Below are 22,812 nucleotides of genomic sequence, written 5' to 3'. Positions count from 1 at the left end.
CAAAACGCTAATAAGGGTGGGAGCGTATGCCTTAATTTGGTCGCTTTGGCTATGTAGAAATGATTTTGTTTTTAATGGAAGAAATGCTTCTCCTCTACAGGTTATTTTTCGCTGTACACAATTGCTACGTATGTGGTCTATGTTACAACGACCGGAGGACCAACCGCTATTCAAGGCGGTCTGTATGCGATTGGAGCAGGTGGCTATGGAGGTTTTTTCCCAACATGGGTGGCAACATAACCTTCGGATCGATCCACCACCTCCTTCGACATAGGCATAGTGTCGGTCTATAGGGCTCTACTGTTGCCGATTTGTCGGTTTTTTTCATCAATTTTTTGTCAGACCTTCATATTGGGCTGTGTGCATCCTAGTTATGCAGAGGCCGGATGTTACTCATAATGCTTTGTATCTGCTTGATGCTACATTTGAGATAATAAAATCGCCCTTTATCGAAAAAATTAATTCTGTCAAGAATTTTTCTATCGCCTTGTACTACTTTGTGGACACAGATTTAATCTATTCATGGCATCCATGAAGTATGATGTTTCGCTGCTGGATCGTGACGCAAGGTTTACCCTATGGCAAGTCGAGATGCGAGCGTTGTTGGCGCAAGCCAATTATCAGGATGCACTCAGTTTTTCTTCAAGGTGGAGTTTTGGGGATTATGGCCGTCGGGATAATGGATGCAATTTGCTGCAGTTATTTGAAGATCACAATTCAGTTATCAGGAAAAAAAAGGGTATGGAGGAAGTAATTATTAAGCCTGTTGGTAGCCAGCATATACACTATTCTCTCCATAGTGTTTTGCTGATATGCATGTGAAGGTTTTGTTTTGATATTCATGTTCGTGATGAGAATCAGTTGAGTGCAAGAAGGAGATTGATTTGTTTCTGCTAGATACTACAACATTTAGCGCTATTAAGTTTCAAGTGCAATTCAGTTGTCTTTGCTCTTTCAAGAGGGGTCTATTGCAGAGTTGAAACTCCGTTGCATGTTAAGATGGTTCCTTCATCCGACAGTTGTTCTACAAGGACAGTTTATGACCATGTCATGGATTTTCATTAACCACTACAAGTCGGCAAGTTTTTGGGTGCACGCGATGCCATCCATATCATATGCTCTTGCTTGAGTATTGTTTGCCGAGGTTTGTGCTTTCTGTTTTGAAGCACGTTCAGATTCCGTGAGATGAGTTCTTCACAATGCGATGTGCACCAAGATGTTGCACTATGAGCTATGCGCTCGTTCAGGCACCACAGGAGATATGATGACTTATGTCATTTGATGATTGAGCAGTTTCAGTTTTTGAGGTCAGTGGCACAGACTCAGACCTTTATTGGGAGACCAAGTTTTGTTAGTCTGCTTTGTTGATAGTTGTGCTGTTTTCTGGACGACCTACTGATTGATTTGCTCAATATGACTTCATGAGAAGTTTATTAGTCCTATGGACGTTTCCAGGCACAAGGTTTGCTTGTGATGACTTTAATTGAGGAGTTGATGCTATCTATGATTATTGTAAGGGATTTCGTCTCAAGGTGGAGTGTTATTTTTATTGTGTTCCGAATCCCATACAAGTGTTGTACTACAGATGGAGTCCTACGAGACTACGGCATGTCAACCGTGCTAGACGTAGCATGACTACAACTTTGTTTCGTGTCCACCAAGAAAGAGAGTTGTTTGCCCCTTTATATAGTACTAGCTAGTCATAGAATAGATGAGAGAGAGATCTCCACCAGATTAGCACGTAGAGGGTTTGTCCTCTCGTGTATTGTAATAATACTCCCAATTATAGTGATGCGCCTTCGTGCGTTCCGTGGTTTTCTCCCGCAAGGGTTTCCACGTAAAAATCCGTGTCTCTTTGTCTCGTCTCGTTATTATCTAACAATATCTACATACTTGCGACTGTCTTAAATTGTTCATTACCATTCTTCAATTTTTTGTTATTTTTTATCTCCTTCCTCTATCCTTCAAATATTTTACAGCAGATAGGTGGTACCAAATAGGGAAATGCTTTGAAAACAAATCAGTTGTAGAATGGCCCATATTTAGAGGATTCACTTATGTATTGCAAAAAATTGCAGCTTCATTTTACAAGATGAAAATATGCTAATTTTCATTTGTCATAGGGGCTTATTAATTTCTAATATAAAGTCTTTCTAGAGATTTCAATATGGACTACATATGGATGTAGTAGTCAATTCAAAATATGCATGCTGACCCATTTGAAATTTGATACACAAAAATAGTCATGCTTTTTGAGAGTAGGCAAGAAGTTATGTACTATAAAGGTTACAATAATGATCACGAGTAGCAGTAACTGAAGTGTCAAAGAACATGTTTCAAAGTTGAGAAGAAAATAAGCATCCAGCCAAATTCCTCTACAACCACAGCCCTACACTCGAGGGCAGTACCGAGCTGAAAGAGGGCCTGCCAGAGAGGGCATGAATGCAACTTATTTGAACTATATGATGCATGGTTTAGACAATGCATGGCCCGTAACAACACACGGGCATATTTACTAGTATATATAATTAGGGGTGAACTTGTGAACGGGCACATGAATGGAACTCAAACAGACAATCATATGCAAACAAGACCTGTGTTTGTCTTTTATTCCCAAGTTTGAACTAGTATAGTTCGGGTTCTTACATGACATGTGCATGTCACTTTATTTTTTCATGGTTACAACGACCAAACCATTGTCTAAGAAAATGGTGTTTCATATATCTAGTACTAAAGTTCTTCTCTTCTCAGTTACTACCGACGATGCCAAATGGCGCAATGGTGGCCGAGCAATATGGAGGGATGTAGACATTGCACATTGTTGGTAGAGTCTGCAGCGCTAGGTGTTGGGGAACGTAGCAGAAATTCAAAATTTTCCTACGTGTCACCAAGATCTATCTATGGAGAGACCAGCAACGAGTAGAAAGAGAATGCATCTACATACCCTTGTAGATCGCTAAGCGGAAGCGTTCAAGTGAACGGGGTTGATGAAGTCGTACTCGTCGTGATTCAAATCACCGATGATCAAGTGCCGAACGCACGGCACCTCCGCGTTCAACACACGTACAACCCGGTGACGTATCCCACGCCTTGATCCAGCAAGGAGAGAGGGAGAGGTTGAGGAAGACTCCATCCAGCAGCAGCACAACGGCGTGGTGGTGGTGGAGGAGCGTGGCAATCCTGTAGGGCTTCGCCAAGCACCACGGGAGAAGAGGAGTACTTGGGAGAGGGGGAGGGCTGCGCCAGAACTTCGTCTATAGCTCCCATGCGCCTCCCCACTATATATAGGGGTGGAGGGGCTGGTTTCTTGCCCTCCAAGTCCATTGGGGCGTTGGCCAAGGTGGGAGGAAAGAAATCTCATTATTTCCTTCCCCACCGATTGTTATCCCCCCTTTTTAGGGATCTTGATCTTATCCCTTCGGGATATGATCTTATTCCTTCTAAGGGGGGATCTTGGTGCGCCTTGACCAGGGGTGTGGGGCCTTGCCCCCACTACCCACGTCCATGTGGGTCCCCCCATGCAGGTGGGCCCCACTCCGGAACCTTCTAGAACCTTCCCGGTACAATACCGAAAAATCCCGAACATTTTCCGGTGGCCAAAATAGGACTTCCCATATATAAATCTTTACCTCCGGACCATTCCGGAACTCCTCGTGACGTACGGGATCTCATCCGGGACTCCGAACAACATTCGGTAACCACATACAAACTTCCTTTATAACCCTAGCGTCATCGAACCTTAAGTGTGTAGACCCTACGGGTTCGGGAGACATGTAGACATGACCGAGACGTTCTCCGGTCAATAACCAACAGCGGGATCTGGATACCCATGATGGCTCCCACATGTTCCACGATGATCTCATCGGATGAACCACGATGTCAAGGACTTAATCAATCCCGTATTCAATTCCCTTTGTCTATCGGTATGTTACTTGCCCGAGATTCGATCGTCGGTATCCAATACCTTGTTCAATCTCGTTACCGGCAAGTCACTTTACTTGTTCCGTAACACATCATCCCGTGATCAACTCCTTGGTCACATTGCGCATATGATGATGTCCTACCGAGTGGGCCCAGAGATACCTCTCCGTTTACACGGAGTGACAAATCCCAGTCTCGATCCGCATAAAACAATAGATACTTTCAGAGATACCTGTAGTGCACCTTTATAGTCACCCAGTTACGTTGTGACGTTTGATACACCCAAAGCACTCCTACGGTATCCAGGAGTTACACGCTCTCATGGTCGAAGGAAGAGATACTTGACATTGGCAAAGCTCTAGCAAATGAACTACACGATCTTTTGTGCTAGTCTTAGGATTGGGTCTTGTCCATCACATCATTCTCCTAATGATGTGATCCCGTTATCAACGACATCCAATGTCCATAGCCAGGAAACCATGACTATCTGTTGATCACAACGAGCTAGTCAACTAGAGGCTCACTAGGGACATATTGTGGTCTATGTATTCACACGTGTATTACGATTTCCGGATAATACAGTTATAGCATGAATAAAAGATAATTATCATGAACAAGGAAATATAATAATAATACTTTTATCATTGCCTCTAGGGCATATTTCCAACAGTCTCCCACTTGCACTAGAGTCAATAATCTAGTTCACATCGCCATGTGATTAACACTCACAGGTCACATCGCCATGTGACTAATACCCAAGAGTTTACTAGAGTCAGTAGTCTAGTTCACATCACTATGTGATTAACACTCAATGAGTTTTATGTTTGATCATGTTGCTTGTGAGAGAGGTTTTAGTCAACGGGTCTGAACCTTTCAGATCCGTGTGTGCTTTACAAATCTCTATGTCATCTCCTAGATGCAGCTACCACGCTCTATTTGGAGCTATTCCAAACAACTGTTCTACTTGGAGCTATTCTAAATTATTGCTCCATTATATGTATCCGGTCTCTCTACTCAGAGCTATCCGGATAGGTGTCAAGCTTGCATCGTCGTAACCTTTACGACGAACTCTTTTACCACCTCCATAATCGAGAAAATTGTCCTTATTCCTTTAAGGATAATTTTGACTGCTATCTGGTGATCCACTCCTTGATCACCTTTGTACTCCCTTGCCAGGCAAGTGGCAAGGCACACATCAGGTGCGGTACTTAGCATAGCATACTGTAGAGCCTACGTCTAAAGCATAGGGGACGACCTTCGTCCTTTCTCTCTTTTCTGCCGTGGTCGAGCTTTAAGTCTTAACTTCATACCTTACAACTCAGGCAAGAACTCCTTCTTTGACTGATCCATCTTGAACACCTTCAAGATCATGTCAAGGTATATGCTCATTTGAAAGTACCATTAAGCATTTTTGATCTATCCTCATAGATCTTGATGCTTAATGTTCAAGTAGCTTAATCTAGGCTTTCCATTGAAAAACACTTTCAAAATAACCCTATATGCTTTCCAGAAATTCTACGTCATTTCTGATCAACAATATGTCAACAACATATACTCATCAGAAATTCTATAGTGCTCCCACTCACTTCTTTGGAAATACAAGTTTCTCATAAACTTTGTACAAACCCAAAATCTTTGATCATCATCAAAGCATACATTCCAACTCCGAGATGCTCACTCCAGTCCTTAGAAGGATTGCTGGAGCTTTGCATACTTATTAGCATCTTCAGGATCGACAAAAACTTTCTGATTGTATTACATACAACCTTTCCTTACAAAAACTGGTAAGGAAACTCGTTTTGATATCCATCTGCCAGATTTCATAAATACAGCTAATGCTAACATGAATCCGACGGACTTTAAGCATCGCTACGGATGAGAAAATCTCATCGTAGTCAACTCCTTGAACTTGTGAAAAACTTTTCGCCACAAGTCGAGCTTCATGGACGGTGACATTACCATCCACGTCCGTCTTCTTCTTAAAGATCCATTTATCTTAATGGCTTGGCGATCATCGGGCAAGTCCACCAAAGTCCATGGATCCGTTCTCGGATTTTATGGCCTCGAGCCATTTATCGGAATCCGGGCCCACCATCGCTTCTCCATAGCTCGTAGGTTCATTGTTGTCCAGCAACATGACTTCCAAGACAGGATTACCATACCACTCTGAAGTAGTACGCATCCTTGTCATCCTACGAGGTTCGGTAGTGACTTGATCCGAAGCTTCATGATCACTATCATAAGATTCCACTTCAATTGGTGTAGGTGCCACAGGAACAACTTCCTGTGCTCTGCCACACACTAGTTGAAGAGACGGTTCAATAACCTCATCAAGTTTCCACCATCCTCCCACTCAATTCTTTCGAGAGAAACTTTTCCTCGAGAAAGGACCCGATTCAAGAAGCAATCCATATTGCTTTCGGATCTGAATTAGGAGGTATACCCAACTGTTTTTGGGTGTCCTATGAAGATGCATTCTATCCACTTTGGGTTCGAGCTTATCAACCTGAAACTTTTTCACATAAGCGTCGCAGCCCCAAACTTTCAAGAAATGACAGCTTAGGTTTCTCTAAGCCATAGTTCATACGGTGTCATCTCAACGGAATTACGTGGTGCCCTATTTAAAGTGAATGTGGTTGTCTCTAATGCCTAACCCATGAACGATAGTGGTAATTCGATAAGAGACATCATGGTACGCACCATATCCAATAGGGTGCAACTATGATGTTCGGACACACCATCACATTATGGTGTTCCAGGCGGTATTAATTGCGAAACAATTTCCACAATGTCTTAATTGTGTGCCAAAACTCGTAACTCAGATATTCATCTCTATGATCATATCATAGACATTTTATCCTCTTGTCACAATGATCTGCTACTTCACTCTGAAATTACTTGAACCATTCAATAATTCAGACTTGTGTTTCATCAAGTAAATATACTCAACATTTACTCGAATCATCTGTGAAGTAAGAACATAATGATATTCACTGCATGCCTCAGCACTCATTCGACTGCACACATCAAAATGTGTTACTTCCAACAAGTTGCTATCTTGTTCCATCTTACTGAAAATGAGGCTTTTCAGTCATCTTGTCCATGTGGTATGATTTGCATATCTCAAGTGATTCAAAATCAAGTGAGTCCGAACGATCCATTTGCATGGAGTTTCTTCATGCATATACACCAATAGACATGGTTCGCATGTCTCAAACTTTTCAAAAATGAGCGAGTCCAAAGATCCATCAACATGGAGCTTCTTCATGCGTTTTATACCATTATGACTTACATGGCAGTGCCACAAGTAAGTGGTACTATCATTACTATCTTATATCTTTTGGCATGAAAATGTGTATCACTACGACCGAGATTCAATAAACCATTCCTTTAGGTGCAAGACCATTGAAGGTATTATTCAAAAATAGAGTAACTCCTTAAATGAATAACCGTATTACGATAGACATAATCCAATCATGTCTATGCTCAACGCAAACACCAATCTCGGTGGTAGAGGGAGCGTGCGATGCTTGATCATATCAACCTTGGAAACACTTCCAACATATATCGTCAGCTCACCTTTAGCTAGTCCCCGTTTATTCCGTAGCTTTTATTTCGAGTTACTAACACTTAGCAACCGAACCGATATCCAATACCCTGGTGCTACTAGGAGTACTAGTAAAGTACACATTAACATAATGTATATCCAATATACTTCTATCGACCTTGCCAGCCTTCTCATCTACCAAGTATCTAGGGTAATGCTGCTCCAGTGGTTGTTCCCCTTATTACAGAAGCACTTAGTCTCGGGTTTGGGTTCAACCTTGGGTTTCTTCACTAGAGCAGCAGCTGAATTGCCGTTTCATGAAGTATCCCTTTGTTCCCTTGCCCTTCTTGAAACTAGTGGTTTCACCAACCATCAACAATTGATGCTCCTTCTTGATTTCTACTTTCGCGGTGTCAAACATCATGAATATTTCAAGGATCATCATATCTATCCCTGATATGTTATAGTTAATCACGAAGCTCTAGCAGCTTGGTGGCAATGACTTTGGGGAAACATCACTATCTCATCTGGAGGATCAACTCCCACTCGATTCAAGTGATTGTTGTGCTCAAACAATCTGAGCACAAGCTCAACGATTGAGCTTTTCTCCCTTAGTTTGCAGGCTAAGAAAATCGTCGGAGGTCTTATACCTCTTGACATGGGCACGAGCCTGAAATCCCAATTTCAGCCCTCGAAACATCTCATATGTTCCGCGACGTTTCGAAAACGTCTTTGGTGCCTCTACTTAAACCATTTAATTGAACTATCACGTAGTTATCAAAACGTGTATGTCCGATGTTCGCAACATCGACAAACGACGTTGGGGTTCAGCACACTGAGCGGTGCATTAAGGACATAAGCTTTCTACTGATCGCATAATCGCTACTGTCAACTTTCAACTATATTTTCTCTAGGAACATAACTAAAACAGTAGAACTAAAGCGCGAGCTACGACATAATTTGCAAAGAGTCTTTTGACTATGTTCAAGATAATTAAGTTCATCTTATGAACTCCCACTTAGATAGACATCTCTCTGGTCATCTAAGTGATTACATGATCCGAGTCAACTAGGCCGTGTCCGATCATCACGTGAGACGGACTAGTCATCATTGGTGAACATCTTCATGTTGATCGTATCTACCATACGACTCATGCTCGACCTTTCGGTCTCCGTGTTCCGAGGCCATGTCTGCACATGCTAGGCTCGTCAAGTTAACCCTAAGTGTTTTCGCTGTGTAAAACTGTCTTACACCCGTTGTATGTGAACGTAAGAATCCATCACACCCGATCATCACGTGGTGCTTAGAAGCGACGAACTGTAGCAACGGTGCACAGTTAGGGGAGAACACTTCTTGAAATTTTGTAAGGGATCATCTTATTTACTACCGTCGTCCTAAGCAAACAAGATGCATAAACATGATAAACATCACATGCAATCAAATAGTGACATGATATGGCCAATATCATTTTGCTCCTTTTGATCTTCATCTTCGGGGCTCCATGATCATCATCGTCACCGGCATGACACCATGATCTCCATCATCATGATCTCCATCATCGTGTCTTCATGAAGTTGTCACGCCAACGACTACTTATACTTCTATGACTAACGCGTTTAGCAATAAAGTAAAGTAGTTTACATGGTGTTCTTCAATGACACGCAGGTCATACAATAAATAAAGACAACTCCTATGGCTCCTGCCGGTTGTCATACTCATCGACATGCAAGTCGTGATTCCTATTACAAGAACATGATCAATCTCATACATCACATATATTCATCACATTCTTGTTGGCCATATCACATCACAAAGCATAGCCTGCAAAAACAAGTTAGACGTCCTCTAATTGTTGTTTGCATGTTTTACGTGGCTGCTATGGGTTTCTAGCAAGAACCTTTCTTACCTACGCAAGACCACAACGTGATATGCCAATTTCTATTTACCCTTCATAAGGACCCTTTTCATCGAATCCGTTCCGACTAAAGTGGGAGAGACTGGCACCCGCTAGCCACCTTATGCACCAAGTGCATGTCAATCGGTGGAACCTGTCTCACGTAAGAGTACGTGTAAGGTTGGTCCGGGCCGCTTCATCCCACAATACCATTGAAACAAGATTGGACTAGTAATGGTAAGCATATTGAACAAAATCAACGCCCACAACCACTTTGTGTTCTACTCGTGCAAAGAATCTACGCAATAAACCTGGCTCTGATACCACTGTTGGGGAACGTAGCAGAAATTTAAAATTTTCCTACGTGTCACCAAGATCTATCTATGGAGAGACCAACAACGAGTAGAAAGAGAATGCATCTACATACCCTTGTAGATCGCTAAGCGGAAGCGTTCAAGTGAACGGGGTTGATGAAGTCGTACTCGTCGTGATTCAAATCACCGATGATCAAGTGCCGAACGCACGACACCTCCGCGTTCAACACACGTACAGCCCGGTGACGTATCCCACGCCTTGATCCAGCAAGGAGAGAGGGAGAGGTTGAGGAAGACTCCGTCCAGCAGCAGCACAACGGCGTGGTGGTGGTGGAGGAGCGTGGCAATCCTGCAGGGCTTCGCCAAGCACCACGGGAGAAGAGGAGTACTTGGGAGAGGGGGAGGGCTGCGCCAGAACTTCGTCTATAGCTCCCATGCGCCTCCCCACTATATAGAGGGGTGGAGGGGCTGGTTTCTTGCCCTCCAAGTCCATTGGGGCGTTGGCCAAGGTGGGAGGAAAGAAATCTCATTATTTCCTTCCCCACCGATTGTTATCCCCCCTTTTTAGGGATCTTGATCTTATCCCTTCGGGATATGATCTTATTCCTTCTAAGGGGGGGTCTTGGTGCACCTTGACCAGGGGTGTGGGGCCTTGCCCCCACTACCCACGTCCATGTGGGTCCCCCCATGCAGGTGGGCCCCACTCCGGAACCTTCTAGAACCTTCCCGGTACAATACTGAAAAATCCCGAACATTTTCCGGTGGCCAAAATAGGACTTCCCATATATAAATCTTTACCTCCGGACCATTCCGGAACTCCTCGTGACGTCCGGGATCTCATCCGGGACTCCGAACAACATTCGGTAACCACATACAAACTTCCTTTATAACCCTAGCGTCATCGAACCTTAAGTGTGTAGACCCTACGGGTTTGGGAGACATGTAGACATGACCGAGACGTTCTCCGGTCAATAACCAACAGCGGGATCTGGATACCCATGATGGCTCCCACATGTTCCACGATGATCTCATCGGATGAACCACGATGTCAAGGACTTAATCAATCCCGTATTCAATTCCCTTTGTCTATCGGTATGTTACTTGCCCGAGATTCGATCGTCGGTATCCAATACCTTGTTCAATCTCGTTACCGGCAAGTCACTTTACTCGTTCCGTAACACATCATCCCGTGATCAACTCCTTGGTCACATTGCGCATATGATGATGTCCTACCGAGTGGGCCCAGAGATACCTCTCCGTTTACACGGAGTGACAAATCCCAGTCTCGATCCGCATAAAACAATAGATACTTTCGGAGATACCTCTAGTGCACCTTTATAGTCACCCAGTTACGTTGTGACGTTTGATACACCCAAAGCACTCCTACGGTATCCAGGAGTTACACGCTCTCATGGTCGAAGGAAGAGATACTTGACATTGGCAAAGCTCTAGCAAATGAACTACACGATCTTTTGTGCTAGTCTTAGGATTGGGTCTTGTCCATCACATCATTCTCCTAATGATGTGATCCCGTTATCAACGACATCCAATGTCCATAGCCAGGAAACCATGACTATCTGTTGATCACAACGAGCTAGTCAACTAGAGGCTCACTAGGGACATATTGTGGTCTATGTATTCACACGTGTATTACGATTTCCGGATAATACAGTTATAGCATGAATAAAAGACAATTATCATGAACAAGGAAATATAATAATAATACTTTTATTGTTGCCTCTAGGGCATATTTCCAACACTAGGTTCCTTATTTCCTCGAACTGGGGCAGTTGTTGAGGCTGGACAGAGCCCTAGGCCTGTGGGTTTTGCTGAGATGGCTGGAAGGAGCCTTGGCCTGATGGATATTGGTTATGGGGCTGCTGGTAGGAGAACTGGCTGCTTGGATGCTTCCCGAAATCATAATTTAGTATGTTGTGTTTGGTGGCACTATCATTCCACCACCAAAAAGTTGTGATAACACACATGACTCATCTTATTCACTTTACAGCTCAAACACTAATGTAGATTGCCTAATTTTCTAAAAGTAAGTTTGTAATGTTATGCAAGTTGTTACGTGTAAACTAGATAAGCATTGCTTGCACAGAACTTAGTTTGTAATCTTGTGTGACCTGTTAAGATAGATGAGACTAGTATAATGTAACTTTCTTTAGTAGGTCATGACTCATCAAATTCCTTTTACATGTAAAGTGTTGTAGTGTTCTAGAAGTTATTAGCAAACATCAATTTTGTAATGTTCTACAAGTCGTTACGTGTAAACTAGATAAGCTTGACTTGCACACAAAAAGGATTGTAATCATGTGTGACCTGTTAAGATAGATTAGAGTAGTAATGCAGCTTGCTTTGAAAGACCATGACTCAACAAATTGCTTTTACTTGTCTTATGTGTTGTATATGTTGTACAAGTTATTAACAGTTATCAGCTTAGTATGGCTTGCAATGTGTGTGCATGCCAAAGTATGTGTAGCTTCTATTTGTTTGTAGATCTTATTTTATTTTACGTGAAATCATGCAAGTGATCATCTACGGTAACACTTGCGAGTGCAGATGCAACAATTTTGGCAGGGTCGGAGGAGGCCGTGGGATGGCATGAGTTGTTGTGACAACCTATAGTTTGTTATGTTTTTCTTTTGGTCGTACCTATAGTTCATTATGTGTGGAAAGATACGTGTTCTGTTTTTCATGCGCACTAAAAAAGTTATGTTTTAAAACTTGCAAACTGGCCTTGTCTGTTCTAAGGGCTGCTATTGGTGGCAAATTTGACCAGGTCATCATCTCTCACCATCTCCTCCCCATCTGATCAGAAGAGAAGACAAAGATCTTTTTTTCTTCTCGAATATAGGAGAGGGAGATTGACCAGGTCAGGTGCAAGGCATGGCAGCGGCCACATCCGCCACAGGCGCAGCCACCTCACCGAATAGAAGATAACATAGATAGATAGGTTAAGACCAGGCATACCACTTAGTTTGCATCGTAGCTAGCTAAAATTTACTGTACCCATAATCAACAGCGAGCAGGATCGAAGATTGAAACAAACTTGCACCATGAGAAATGGCGTCGGCGTGCTCCCTAGCTCCAGGAGTCTCCCTCCCCTTGCACCAGCCCCCCTTGCCTTCACCTCCTATAGCTAAGTTTCCATTTCAATATTCCTCTCCTTCAATCTCACCGATAGTGCTCTGCGTGCTCTGTTTTGACTGCAGGCTGCGGCACCGTACCGCGCGCATGGGGGCGAACTATCGAGCCGTGGCCGCTGCGAGGACGGTCTCATTGGGCGCCGCCAGGAGGATGCTCGGTTCAGCCATGTGTGGTGGTGAGTATGCACAAAATGAGTGATCGATCAGGTCGATCCATCGAGTGTCCACAGACAAATTCTAACATGCTTGTTGCTTCTCGGCGTTGCGCGCAGTGGAGGCGGTGGTGGCCGTGCCACCGTTGTGCTCGTGCGCCTATGAGCTGCAGCTGGCCAGCCAACGCTACTTCGACGCCAGGTACACACATAACTAACACACAAACCACACAACAACCACCACCTGCATGCTCTACCCCTGTACCCTGTATTACTCTATTTTGTCAACTTCACTGACAGAAAATACAGTTCACAATATGTTGCATATAAAAGATGGCACCATGGCGTAATTCTGGAAGTGATCGTTCCATTAGACTATAGAAGTAACAACCGAAATGGTAATCCGATCGGTTTTACTGCTTGTGTAGAACGGATGGTGAGTTCGGCGGCGGGTATCCTGTAGAAGCGGGGAACACGTTTCCATAGCCAGTATAAAATTGTGTGAGCTTTCTCACATCCTAATAAGCTTTATTTATATTGTTGGAGGGAAAATGTGGGCCTTTCCATCTGTATATCCATGTGTCCTTCTAATCAGACAACAGCGTAGATGGGATGGTATGCTACACGCGGTGCTGCTGTAGCGGCAGCGGTGGGACTAGGAGTCACCAGATCTGGCCAGGTGTGGTTGGTCCCCATCTCCAGCCATGTTTGGCGTCTTGCCAAGTTCAGGCCTCCACGGATACGGGTGGCACGATGCGGCGTTTTTGATCTTTTTCTGCAGGTCTGGATCAAGAGGTGGGTGATGCATTTTTGGTGGTACTCCTCGAGTATCGATTCTCAATTCCTAGGGTGAAAACCCAAGGTCTGGCCCTCATTGTTTGTACTTGGCAATGGCCTTGCTGAAGGCATTGTTTTTGGGTGAACTCGGAATTTTTCCAAGGTGAATACCCACGATCTTCGATCGGGCAACGACAACGCTAGTGCATTGTTTCTTTCTTGGGGGCGTTGCGTTTGGAGAACCTTTTTTGTAATCCGGGCATTGTCTTCGGTGGTGGTTAGAGTGCTACTGATGCATGCTAGCGATTGATCACCATGAAGGGGTATTTTTTTTCTTCTGTTCTTTTTATTTTCTTTTTTGGATGTGTATCCTTGATGTCTTTGGACATCTTGTTGGTAGAGAGGCCGGGTGTAATTGGAGGCTTGGGGTTCCACGACCTTGATATATTCACTTATGCAAAGTTGGCTAAACACACATGACTATTTCTATCTAGATAGCTCATGTACGAGGGTCCTTCACGGAAGATACCATGAAATGATTTTTTTTCAAATGCGGGTTCCCGCATAGTGCATCGTTAACTTCGCATGCTATTCTGAAAGGATGAGAAGGTTTGAAGGAGGGTATGTTGTGAAAAATTGGGAATGCACATACTACAGAGATATGGTATGCTAAATGGGTGCAGGGCACGCCGCTGATGAAACCACTATGATACATGTGAGGAACTCTGGTCCAACTTGTAGCTGATCTTATCGATGAAAAAACACGCGCGACTGGAACACTCCATTCATTCATTACGTGTTTATCCCATCAGGTGAAGTGGCCATCCTTAATATGCCACGACCAAATAATGTACTCCCTCCGTCCGGAAATACTTGTCATCAAAATGGACAAAAAGAGATGTATTTAGAACTAAAACACATCTAGATACATCCTCTTTTATCCATTTTAATGACAAGTATTTTGGGACGGAGGGAGTAGGAGAGAACATTTGGTCATGGGTATGGTAAATAAATGACATTTCTTCTGTTCAATTGTTGTACAGAGCCGTGATGAACACAAGGTATCGTGTGGTAGATGGACTGTCTAGTTCATCTAATGGGGAAAATTTTTTAAAAGGCAACGAAAGCTTGGGTTACAACCCAAGTTAAGAGTATTTTGGTGCAGAGTAATTAAAAACATCCTACCTTCATATGCATAACTAAAAAGGCATGTGATGGGGTTATGTGTGTGCCCTATGTGTGGCCTTGGTGAGGAAATGTTACTTCATATGCCCTTATCACACGTGAGCATGCAAGTTTATTCTTGGATTCTGCTTGAGAATATTTTGACATAAAACTACCAAGGTTGCACCCAGAAACATGGTCAAGACATATCTTCGATCCATATTTCCTTGATGTAAGGAAGAGTGCTATTAATGCTTCAGTTATGTGGGAGATTTGGAGTAGCCGCAACGAAGATACTCATGTTGAGGAGAAGTACAAGCCACAAAAATCAATGTAATTGACTGATGAATTGAATGCTTATTTGGAAAGAATTGATCAAGGGCAAGCCAAGGATGTGGATAGTCCTCACTATCAATGCTCAATTTGAAAGTCTAAGAAAATACTTCAATTAAATTCGAGTTTCAAATTCATTCTATTATCTTTAGATTAATGCACATAAACATCTAATTAATGCTTAATATATATAATTAGGGGTGAACTTGTGAACGGGCACATGAATGGAACTCAAACAAACAATCATATGCAAAAAAGACCTGTGTTTGTCTTTTATTCCCAAGTTTGAAATAGTATAGTTCGGGTTCTTACATGATAGATCATGTCACTTTATTTTTCACCGCCACAACGACCAAACCATGGTCTAAGAAAACGGTGTTTCATATATCTAGTACTAGAGTTCTTCTCTTCTCAGTTAGTACCGATGATGCCAAATGGCACAATGGTGGTCGAGCAATATGGAGGGATGTAGACATTGCACATTGCAGGTAGCGTCTGCAGCGCTAGGTTCCTTATTTCCTCGAACTGGGGCAGTTGTTGAGGTTGGACAAAGCCCTGGGCCTGTGGGTTTTGCTGAGATGGCTGGAAGGAGCCCTGGGCCGATGGATATTGTTGTTGAGGCTGCTGGTAGGAGACCTGGCTCGACGGTTGTTGTTGTTGTTGTTGTTGTTGTTGTTGTTGTTGATGCAGAATAATAGCATGCACGACATTGTGGATGGCTTGGCACCGTGACTGCTCGGGGGTCTGCCACAATTGCTGACAACATAATTGTTGCAACAGTTGGTAACTTTGTTGCGATACTTGTGAGCTAGCATGTGCTATGTTGGGTTGTTGCAAGACGACATCCCTGCATGGAATCAGTTGTTGTTGCAGAATTTGTTGAAGGATTTGTTGTTGTTGTTGTTGTTGTTGTTGTTGTTGTTGTTGTTGTTGTTGTTGTTGTTGTTGTTGTTGTGCTTGTTGCTGCGAAATTGGTTGTTGTGGTTGCGGATACTGTGGTTGCGGTTGTGGATATGATTGTTGTGGTGGAAATGGTTGCGGCTGCGGAAATGGTAGTTGTGGCGGAAATGGTTGCGGCTGCGGATATGGCTGTTGTGGTGGAAATGGTTGCTGCTGCCCTGGAAATTTTTGTTGTTGCTGCCCTAGAAATTGTTGTTGTTGCACCAATGGAACTTGCTCTTGTGGTTGTTGCTGAGATGGATTTTGTGGCTGCAATTGTGGCACTGGAACTCTAACTGCAGTTGTGGCGGTGGTCGCCACGATAGCAAGGAGGGCAAGGATGAGAAAGGACTTCATGGTGGATTTATATTGACCACTGCTTGCTTGGCTTGAATGATGCACTCTACTTATGAGAATGATGGATGCTGAAGGATGATCATCATGCTATAGGCCTATTTATAGCTGCCATGGCATCATCTCCTTCACAATTGGCATTTGCTTGTCTGGAAAGTGCTTGGGTGCTTCCTGAAATCATAATTTGGTATGTTGTGTTTGGTGGCACTATCATTCCACCACCAAAAAGTTGTGATAACACACATGACTCATCTTATTCACTTTACAGCTCAAACACTAATCTAGATTGCCTAATTTTTTGAAACTAAGTTTGTAATGTTTTGCAAGTTGTTATTTGTAAACTAGATAAGCATTGCTTACACAGAACTTAGTTTGTAATCTTGTGTGACCTGTTAAGATAGATGAGACTAGTAACGTAACTTGCTTTAGTAGGTCATGACTCATCAAATTCCTTTTACATGTCAATTGGTGTATCTTTCTAGAAGTTATTAGCAAACATCAATTGTGTAATGTTCTACAAGTTGTTAGGTGTAAACTAGATAAGCTTGACTTGCACACAAAAAGGATTGTAATCATGTGTGACCTGTTAAGATAGATTGGAGTAATACTGCAGCTTGCTTTGGTAGACCATGACTCATCAAATTGCTTTTACTTATCTTAAGTGTTGTATATGTTGTACACGTTATTAACACTTATCAGCTTAGTATGGCTTGCAATGTGTGTGCATGCCAAGGTATGTGTAGCTTCTATTCGTTTGTAGATCTTATTTTGTTTTACGTGAAATCATGCAAATGATCATCTATGGTAATGCTTGCGAGTGCAGCTGCAACAATGTTGGCAGGGTCGGAGGGAGGTTGTGGGATGGCATGAGTTCTTGTGACAACCTATAGTTCATTATGTTTTTTTGGTGGTACCTGTTTTCGCAAGATAAATATTAAATCTATCTGCGTTGGCATTTTAGGTGCAGGCGTGTCAGTATACGAGCGTATACGAATTAATTACTTCGAATACACGGAAATAGGAGACTCACACTTTATCGAATTATCAAAGGATTGCCTATTTCTATTTCACATGTATGTTCCATATTGCGCCTGAATATATATATCTGACTGAGACGATTGCAGAAGTCCTTAATTCCTGAAACCTTGAAATAATTCCAGTTAATTACATCTGCGAGTCTACACTTGCACAATACCTCCGATTAAGCTGAATCAAATGATCATCTTATCTTTATAAAATCTCTATCTCACCCTTCATAATTATATGCATGGAAATAAAACAGATCATCAAAGCACAGACAGGGGACACACATTTTAACGTAGAAAAACCCAAGTTGGGTAAAAAACCACAGTGGCACGGAGGCCAAATCCACTATGAGAAATGTTTACATGTCAAGGAGTTACAACATGACCTTTTGATTCAAGATAAGCCCTTCTAAAAATGCTCGGGACAAAAAAAAACTGCATTGCTAAAGATGTAGTCATAACATATCATCAACCATGTAATATTGAGCCCCACCTCTCCATGAGCAGTCGGTCAAAAATCTGATATGAAGCCTTGAAGCAGTTGTCCGGCCGGCCCCGTCGGTCGCAGACTATGTGTTTCAAACCATGGCGTTAGGATATGTATGCATCATATTCCGGCCTCGTGGGTTAAAAAAAAGAAGAGAGATTGAATAATGAACTGACAGTCGACGTGAATAATGAGTGTATAAACTTTGAACAATGGCGTCTTATTATCCCTGTGTAGATGGCCATGTCATTGTTGGTACGTGCTCCACTCTCATTATGAAGTTGACCTCTGCATGTCAAGTGAATCTCCTTCTTTGTAAATGCTTGCAAACTCTAGTTCAGGATGTGTGTATATGTTGCAGTCTCGGGAAGGCTTCTGCTCATGCCATGTCCCATGCAGGCTGGTACGTGTACAGTAATGCATGCACGAATTTGCATGTAGATCATCACAAATCAACAGAACTCAAATAAATAAAGATCAAAGGGTAAAAAAAATGACAAGGCGGCCACTTGACGGTGAAAAGTCCACATCAGCGATTCAATCGCCATATAGAGTCAAGATGTCATACCATCTCCGTTTTATATCGGATCATCATACATCCGCGGTGACGATTGGAGTGTCAGGTAGAGCCGTGAGATGTCGTAATTGTCTCTTTTAATACATCATTATCATACATCCGCGGCGACGATTGGAGCGTCAAGTAGAGCCGCGGGATGCAATAGCTATCTTTTATTCACATCAGATCGTGGCATATCTGCGGCGACGATTGTAACGTCAGGTAGAGCCAGTAAATGTCATCACTCTCTTTTTCCATATCGGATCTATAGACATCCGCGGCGACGATTAAATCGCCATGTAGAGCTGCTGGATGTCATCACTCACTTTTTTTCATATTGGATCTATACACATCCCTGGCGACGATTAGATCGTCATGTGGAGCCGCGGGATGCAATAACTCTTTTTTTACATCAGATCATGACATATCCGCGGCGATGATTGAAGCATCGGGTAGAGCCGCAGGACGTCATATATTCCTTTTGTAGATCAAACGGTAAAACGCCAGCGGCAACGATTCGATCGTCAGGTTGAAAGGCGAGGCATTACCAACCTGCAATGGAAGAAGAAAACAGAAGAAAGAAATAAAATAGCCGCATTTCACACCTTCATGCGACTCACTTACCAAGTAACATCACCGATCCGGTCCTTGAAATGGAGACGCGGAGTAAAGATTGCAAGGAGCCGTGATTGCTAATGTTGTGTTGGAGATTTGATCGAGCTGTCATGTACTCCCTCCGTTCGGAATTACTTATCGCAGAAATGGATGTATCTAGACATATTTTAGTTCTAGATACATCCATTTCCGAGACAAGTAATTCCGAACGGAGGGAGTAGATGTGTATGTGTGTGGTGCTGGCGGCGGCGTGGTTGCTGTGAGAAATGAACTGCCGTTGCGCTATGCGGCCGCCTCAAAACTCGAACCTCTCCTCCTCTCGACACATCTGATGATTATCTATGTATCCCGTATGGCTTATCCTGGAGTAGATTCAACGGCCACTGACCAACAGCTTCCTCGCACCTGTGGCGGAACTCCTGGATATCACGCATGCATACTTATCCAACTAAACGAACTCCAAAAGTTCAAATCATACCTGCCAACGGCTGTCACTTGTGCATGCATCTAAACATGTATGTGCACGTAGTAGCGAATGGTCCAAGTAATCCTGCACGTACCAATCAATCCACCATGTGTACTTATTATTCCTCTTTAGCTATGGGTCCCATTTATAATCTTTTTTTCTTAGAGAACGCTGCCATCTACTAAGCCACGTAAAATTCTAAGATGCCTCACGCGTGTGTGTCCTCAGCGTCTGATTGTCACCACCCCTGTACATCACTATGGTTTCTTTTTCACTTGGCAAATGAGAACCCAGTTGATATTTTCTCGAACTTCCAATTATGATTTGAAATTTTTAAACTCGCAAAACCATGACAAAATATCATCGAACAGTAACTATAGTTCATTATGTTTGAAAAGATACGTATTCCGTTTTTCATGCGCGCTAAAAAACTTATGTTTTAAAATTTGCAAACTGGCCGTGTCTGTTCTAAGGGCTGCCACTGGTATACATATCCAATAGGATCTTCGTTAGCATGGGCTATTATTGTTGACATCACCCAAAGGTGAATACGTTGGGAGGCAACACAATAAGCCCCTATCTTTCTCAGTGTCCGGCTGAAACTCCATAACCATAAAGTACCGCGTGAGTGTTAACAACTGTAGAAGACTATGAGATAGTTGAGTATGTGAGCTTGCTGAAAAGCTCTTTTATTGACTCTTTCTGATGTTACGATAAATTGAAATTGCTTCAATGACTAAGATTATAGTTTGTTAGTTCCCAATAAAGTTTCTGAACCATACTTGACATTGTGAATTGCTTGTTACTTAAGCATAGGAAATCATATGACAAAATCTATATATGTTGCTGTTATTAGAATGATCATGATGCCCTCATGTCCGTATTTTATTTTTATCGACACCTCTATCTCTAAACATGTGGACATATTTTCGATTTCGGCTTCCGCTTGAGGACAAGCAAGGTCTAAGCTTGGGGGAGTTGATACGTCCATTTTGCATCATGTTTTTATATCAATATTTATTGCATTATGGGCTGTTATTACACAATATATGTCATCACTTATGGCAATTCTCTCTTATTTTACAAGGTTTACCATGAAGAGGGGGGATGCCGGCAGCTGGAATTCTGGCTGGAAAAGGAGCAAATGTTGGAAACCTATTCTGCACAACTCCAAAAGCCCTGAAACTTCACGAAACAACTTTTTGGGATTTATAAGAATTCCTGAGCGAAAGAAATAGTCCAGGGGGCCCACACCCTGTCCAGGAGACAGGGGGGCGCCCCCTATAGGGCACACCCCCTATCTCCTAGCCCCCCTGGTGGGCCTCCGGCGTCCATCTTCTGCTATATCATCACTTTTACCCTAGAAAAATCGGGGGCAAGCTTACGGGACGAAACTCCGCCGCCACGAGGCGGAACCTTGGCGGAAGCAATCTAGGGCTCTGGCAGAGCTGTTCTGCCGGGGTCACTTCCCTCCGGGAGGGGGAAATCATCACCAACGTCATCACCAACGATCCTCTCATCGGGAGGGGGTCAATCTCCATCAACATCTTCACCAGCACCATCTCCTCTCAAACCCTAGTTCATCTCTTGTATCCATTCTTGTATCCAAAACCACAAATTGGTACCTGTGGGTTGCTAGTAGTGTTGATTACTCCTTGTAGTTGATACTTGTTGGTTTACTTGGTGGAAGATCATATGTTCAGATCCTTAATTCATATTATTACACCTCTGACTTTGAACATAAATATGCTTTGTGAGTAGTTACGTTTGTTCCTGAGGACATGGGTGAAGTCTTGCTATTAGTAGTCATGTGAATTTGGTATTCGTTCGATATTTTGATGAGATGTATGTTGTCTTCTCCTCTAGTGGTCTCATGTGAACGTCGACTACATGACACTTCACCATTATTGGGCCTAGAGGAGGGCATAGGGAAGTAATAAGTAGATGATGGGTTGCTAGAGTGACAGAAGCTTAAACCCTAGTTTATGCGTTGCTTCGTTAGGGGCTGATTTGGATCCATATGTTTCATGCTATGGTTAGGTTTACCTTAATACTTTTGTTTTAGTTGCGGATGCTTGCAATAGGGGTTAATAATAAGTGGGATGCTTGTCCAAGTAAGGGCAGTACCCAAGCACCAAACCACCCACATATCAAATTATGGAAGTACCGAACGCGAATCATATGAACGTGATGAAAACTAGCTTGACGATAATTCTCAATGTGTCCTCGGGAGCTCCTTTGTCATTATTAGAAATTGTCCAGGCTTATCCTTTGCTACATAAAGGATTGGGCCACCTTTCTGCACCTTATTTACTTTATTTACTTGTTACTCGTTACTATTTATCTTATCATAAAACTATCGATCACCTACAATTTCAGTGCTTGCAGAAAACCTTACTGAAAACAGCTTATCATTTACTTCTGCTCCTCGTTGGGTTCGACACTGTTACTTATCGAAAGGACTACGATAGATCCCCTACACTTGTGGGTCATCAATGCCCTCTTTAGTGTGGAAGATATGGCAACGTTGGTCTTCGTCTTATTGTTGTTGAAGTGTCAAGAACTTGGAGACAATGAGAGCGGGGCTTGAATCATTCTCACAAATGACTTGAGCGCCTTCATCTTCATTCACTTGATGGTGCATGACAACGTGTTCCAAGGCTTCCATTTCTTTGACCGCTCATGGAGTCGTATGTGTCGTCATCATTGGCAATCATGGTGCGCCATGTGGGACACTCAACTGTCTTGTGGCCGCGACCCTTGCAAGTGAAATATTGGATGGAACTTGTCTTGGGGTAGAATACGTTGGAGTAGTGGAGGATGAAGATCCATGTTTATAGTTTCTTTTAGTGGAACGAATCTACGAAGTCATTGGTTGCTTAGAACTTGACTTGTCGTCATTGCTTGTTGGAGCTCGACTAGTAGTTGTTGGAGGTGTCATGGTTGTGGAAGCTTGAGTATATGAACCATAGGTCTTGAAAGAGTACTTGGAGTACTTGAAGTCATCTTGTACTTGTCACTCCGCCTTGGTTGCTTAATGTACTAGCTCGAGGAGGTTGGAGTATTGTTGGAAATCCGCAATTTTCTTGATAGGATGGTTGAGTCCATTCAAGAAA

At 42.9% G+C, this 22,812-nt stretch overlaps 2 protein-coding genes across 3 annotated transcripts; one reads left to right on the top strand and one right to left on the bottom strand.

Annotated features, from left to right (window-relative positions):
- Positions 1 to 12,641: 12,641 nt before the first annotated feature.
- Positions 12,642 to 14,554, top strand: LOC119324511. Its single transcript, XM_037598299.1, has 3 exons — positions 12,642 to 13,004; positions 13,101 to 13,182; positions 13,409 to 14,554. The coding sequence occupies exons 1-3, from the start codon at positions 12,746 to 12,748 to the stop codon at positions 13,464 to 13,466; spliced, it is 399 nt and encodes a 132-aa protein (XP_037454196.1). The 5' UTR covers positions 12,642 to 12,745; the 3' UTR covers positions 13,467 to 14,554.
- A 946-nt stretch (positions 14,555 to 15,500) lies between these two features.
- LOC119324510 (alpha/beta-gliadin A-III-like) lies at positions 15,501 to 16,634 on the bottom strand. Of its 2 annotated transcripts, XM_037598298.1 has the most exons (2): positions 16,197 to 16,634; positions 15,501 to 16,163 (listed from the first exon to the last, which is right to left on the bottom strand). In XM_037598298.1, the coding sequence occupies exons 1-2, from the start codon at positions 16,548 to 16,550 to the stop codon at positions 15,666 to 15,668; spliced, it is 852 nt and encodes a 283-aa protein (XP_037454195.1). In that variant the 5' UTR covers positions 16,551 to 16,634; the 3' UTR covers positions 15,501 to 15,665. The 2 variants fall into 2 exon arrangements, with proteins under 2 accessions (XP_037454195.1, XP_037454194.1); XM_037598297.1 differs by having other exon boundaries at positions 15,501 to 16,634.
- Positions 16,635 to 22,812: the final 6,178 nt, after the last annotated feature.

The sequence above is a fragment of the Triticum dicoccoides genome, chromosome 6B (genome assembly GCF_002162155.2).
Source record: "Triticum dicoccoides isolate Atlit2015 ecotype Zavitan chromosome 6B, WEW_v2.0, whole genome shotgun sequence".
Lineage (NCBI taxonomy): Eukaryota > Viridiplantae > Streptophyta > Magnoliopsida > Poales > Poaceae > Triticum > Triticum dicoccoides.
This window is presented reverse-complemented; position numbering and strand designations above follow the sequence as displayed.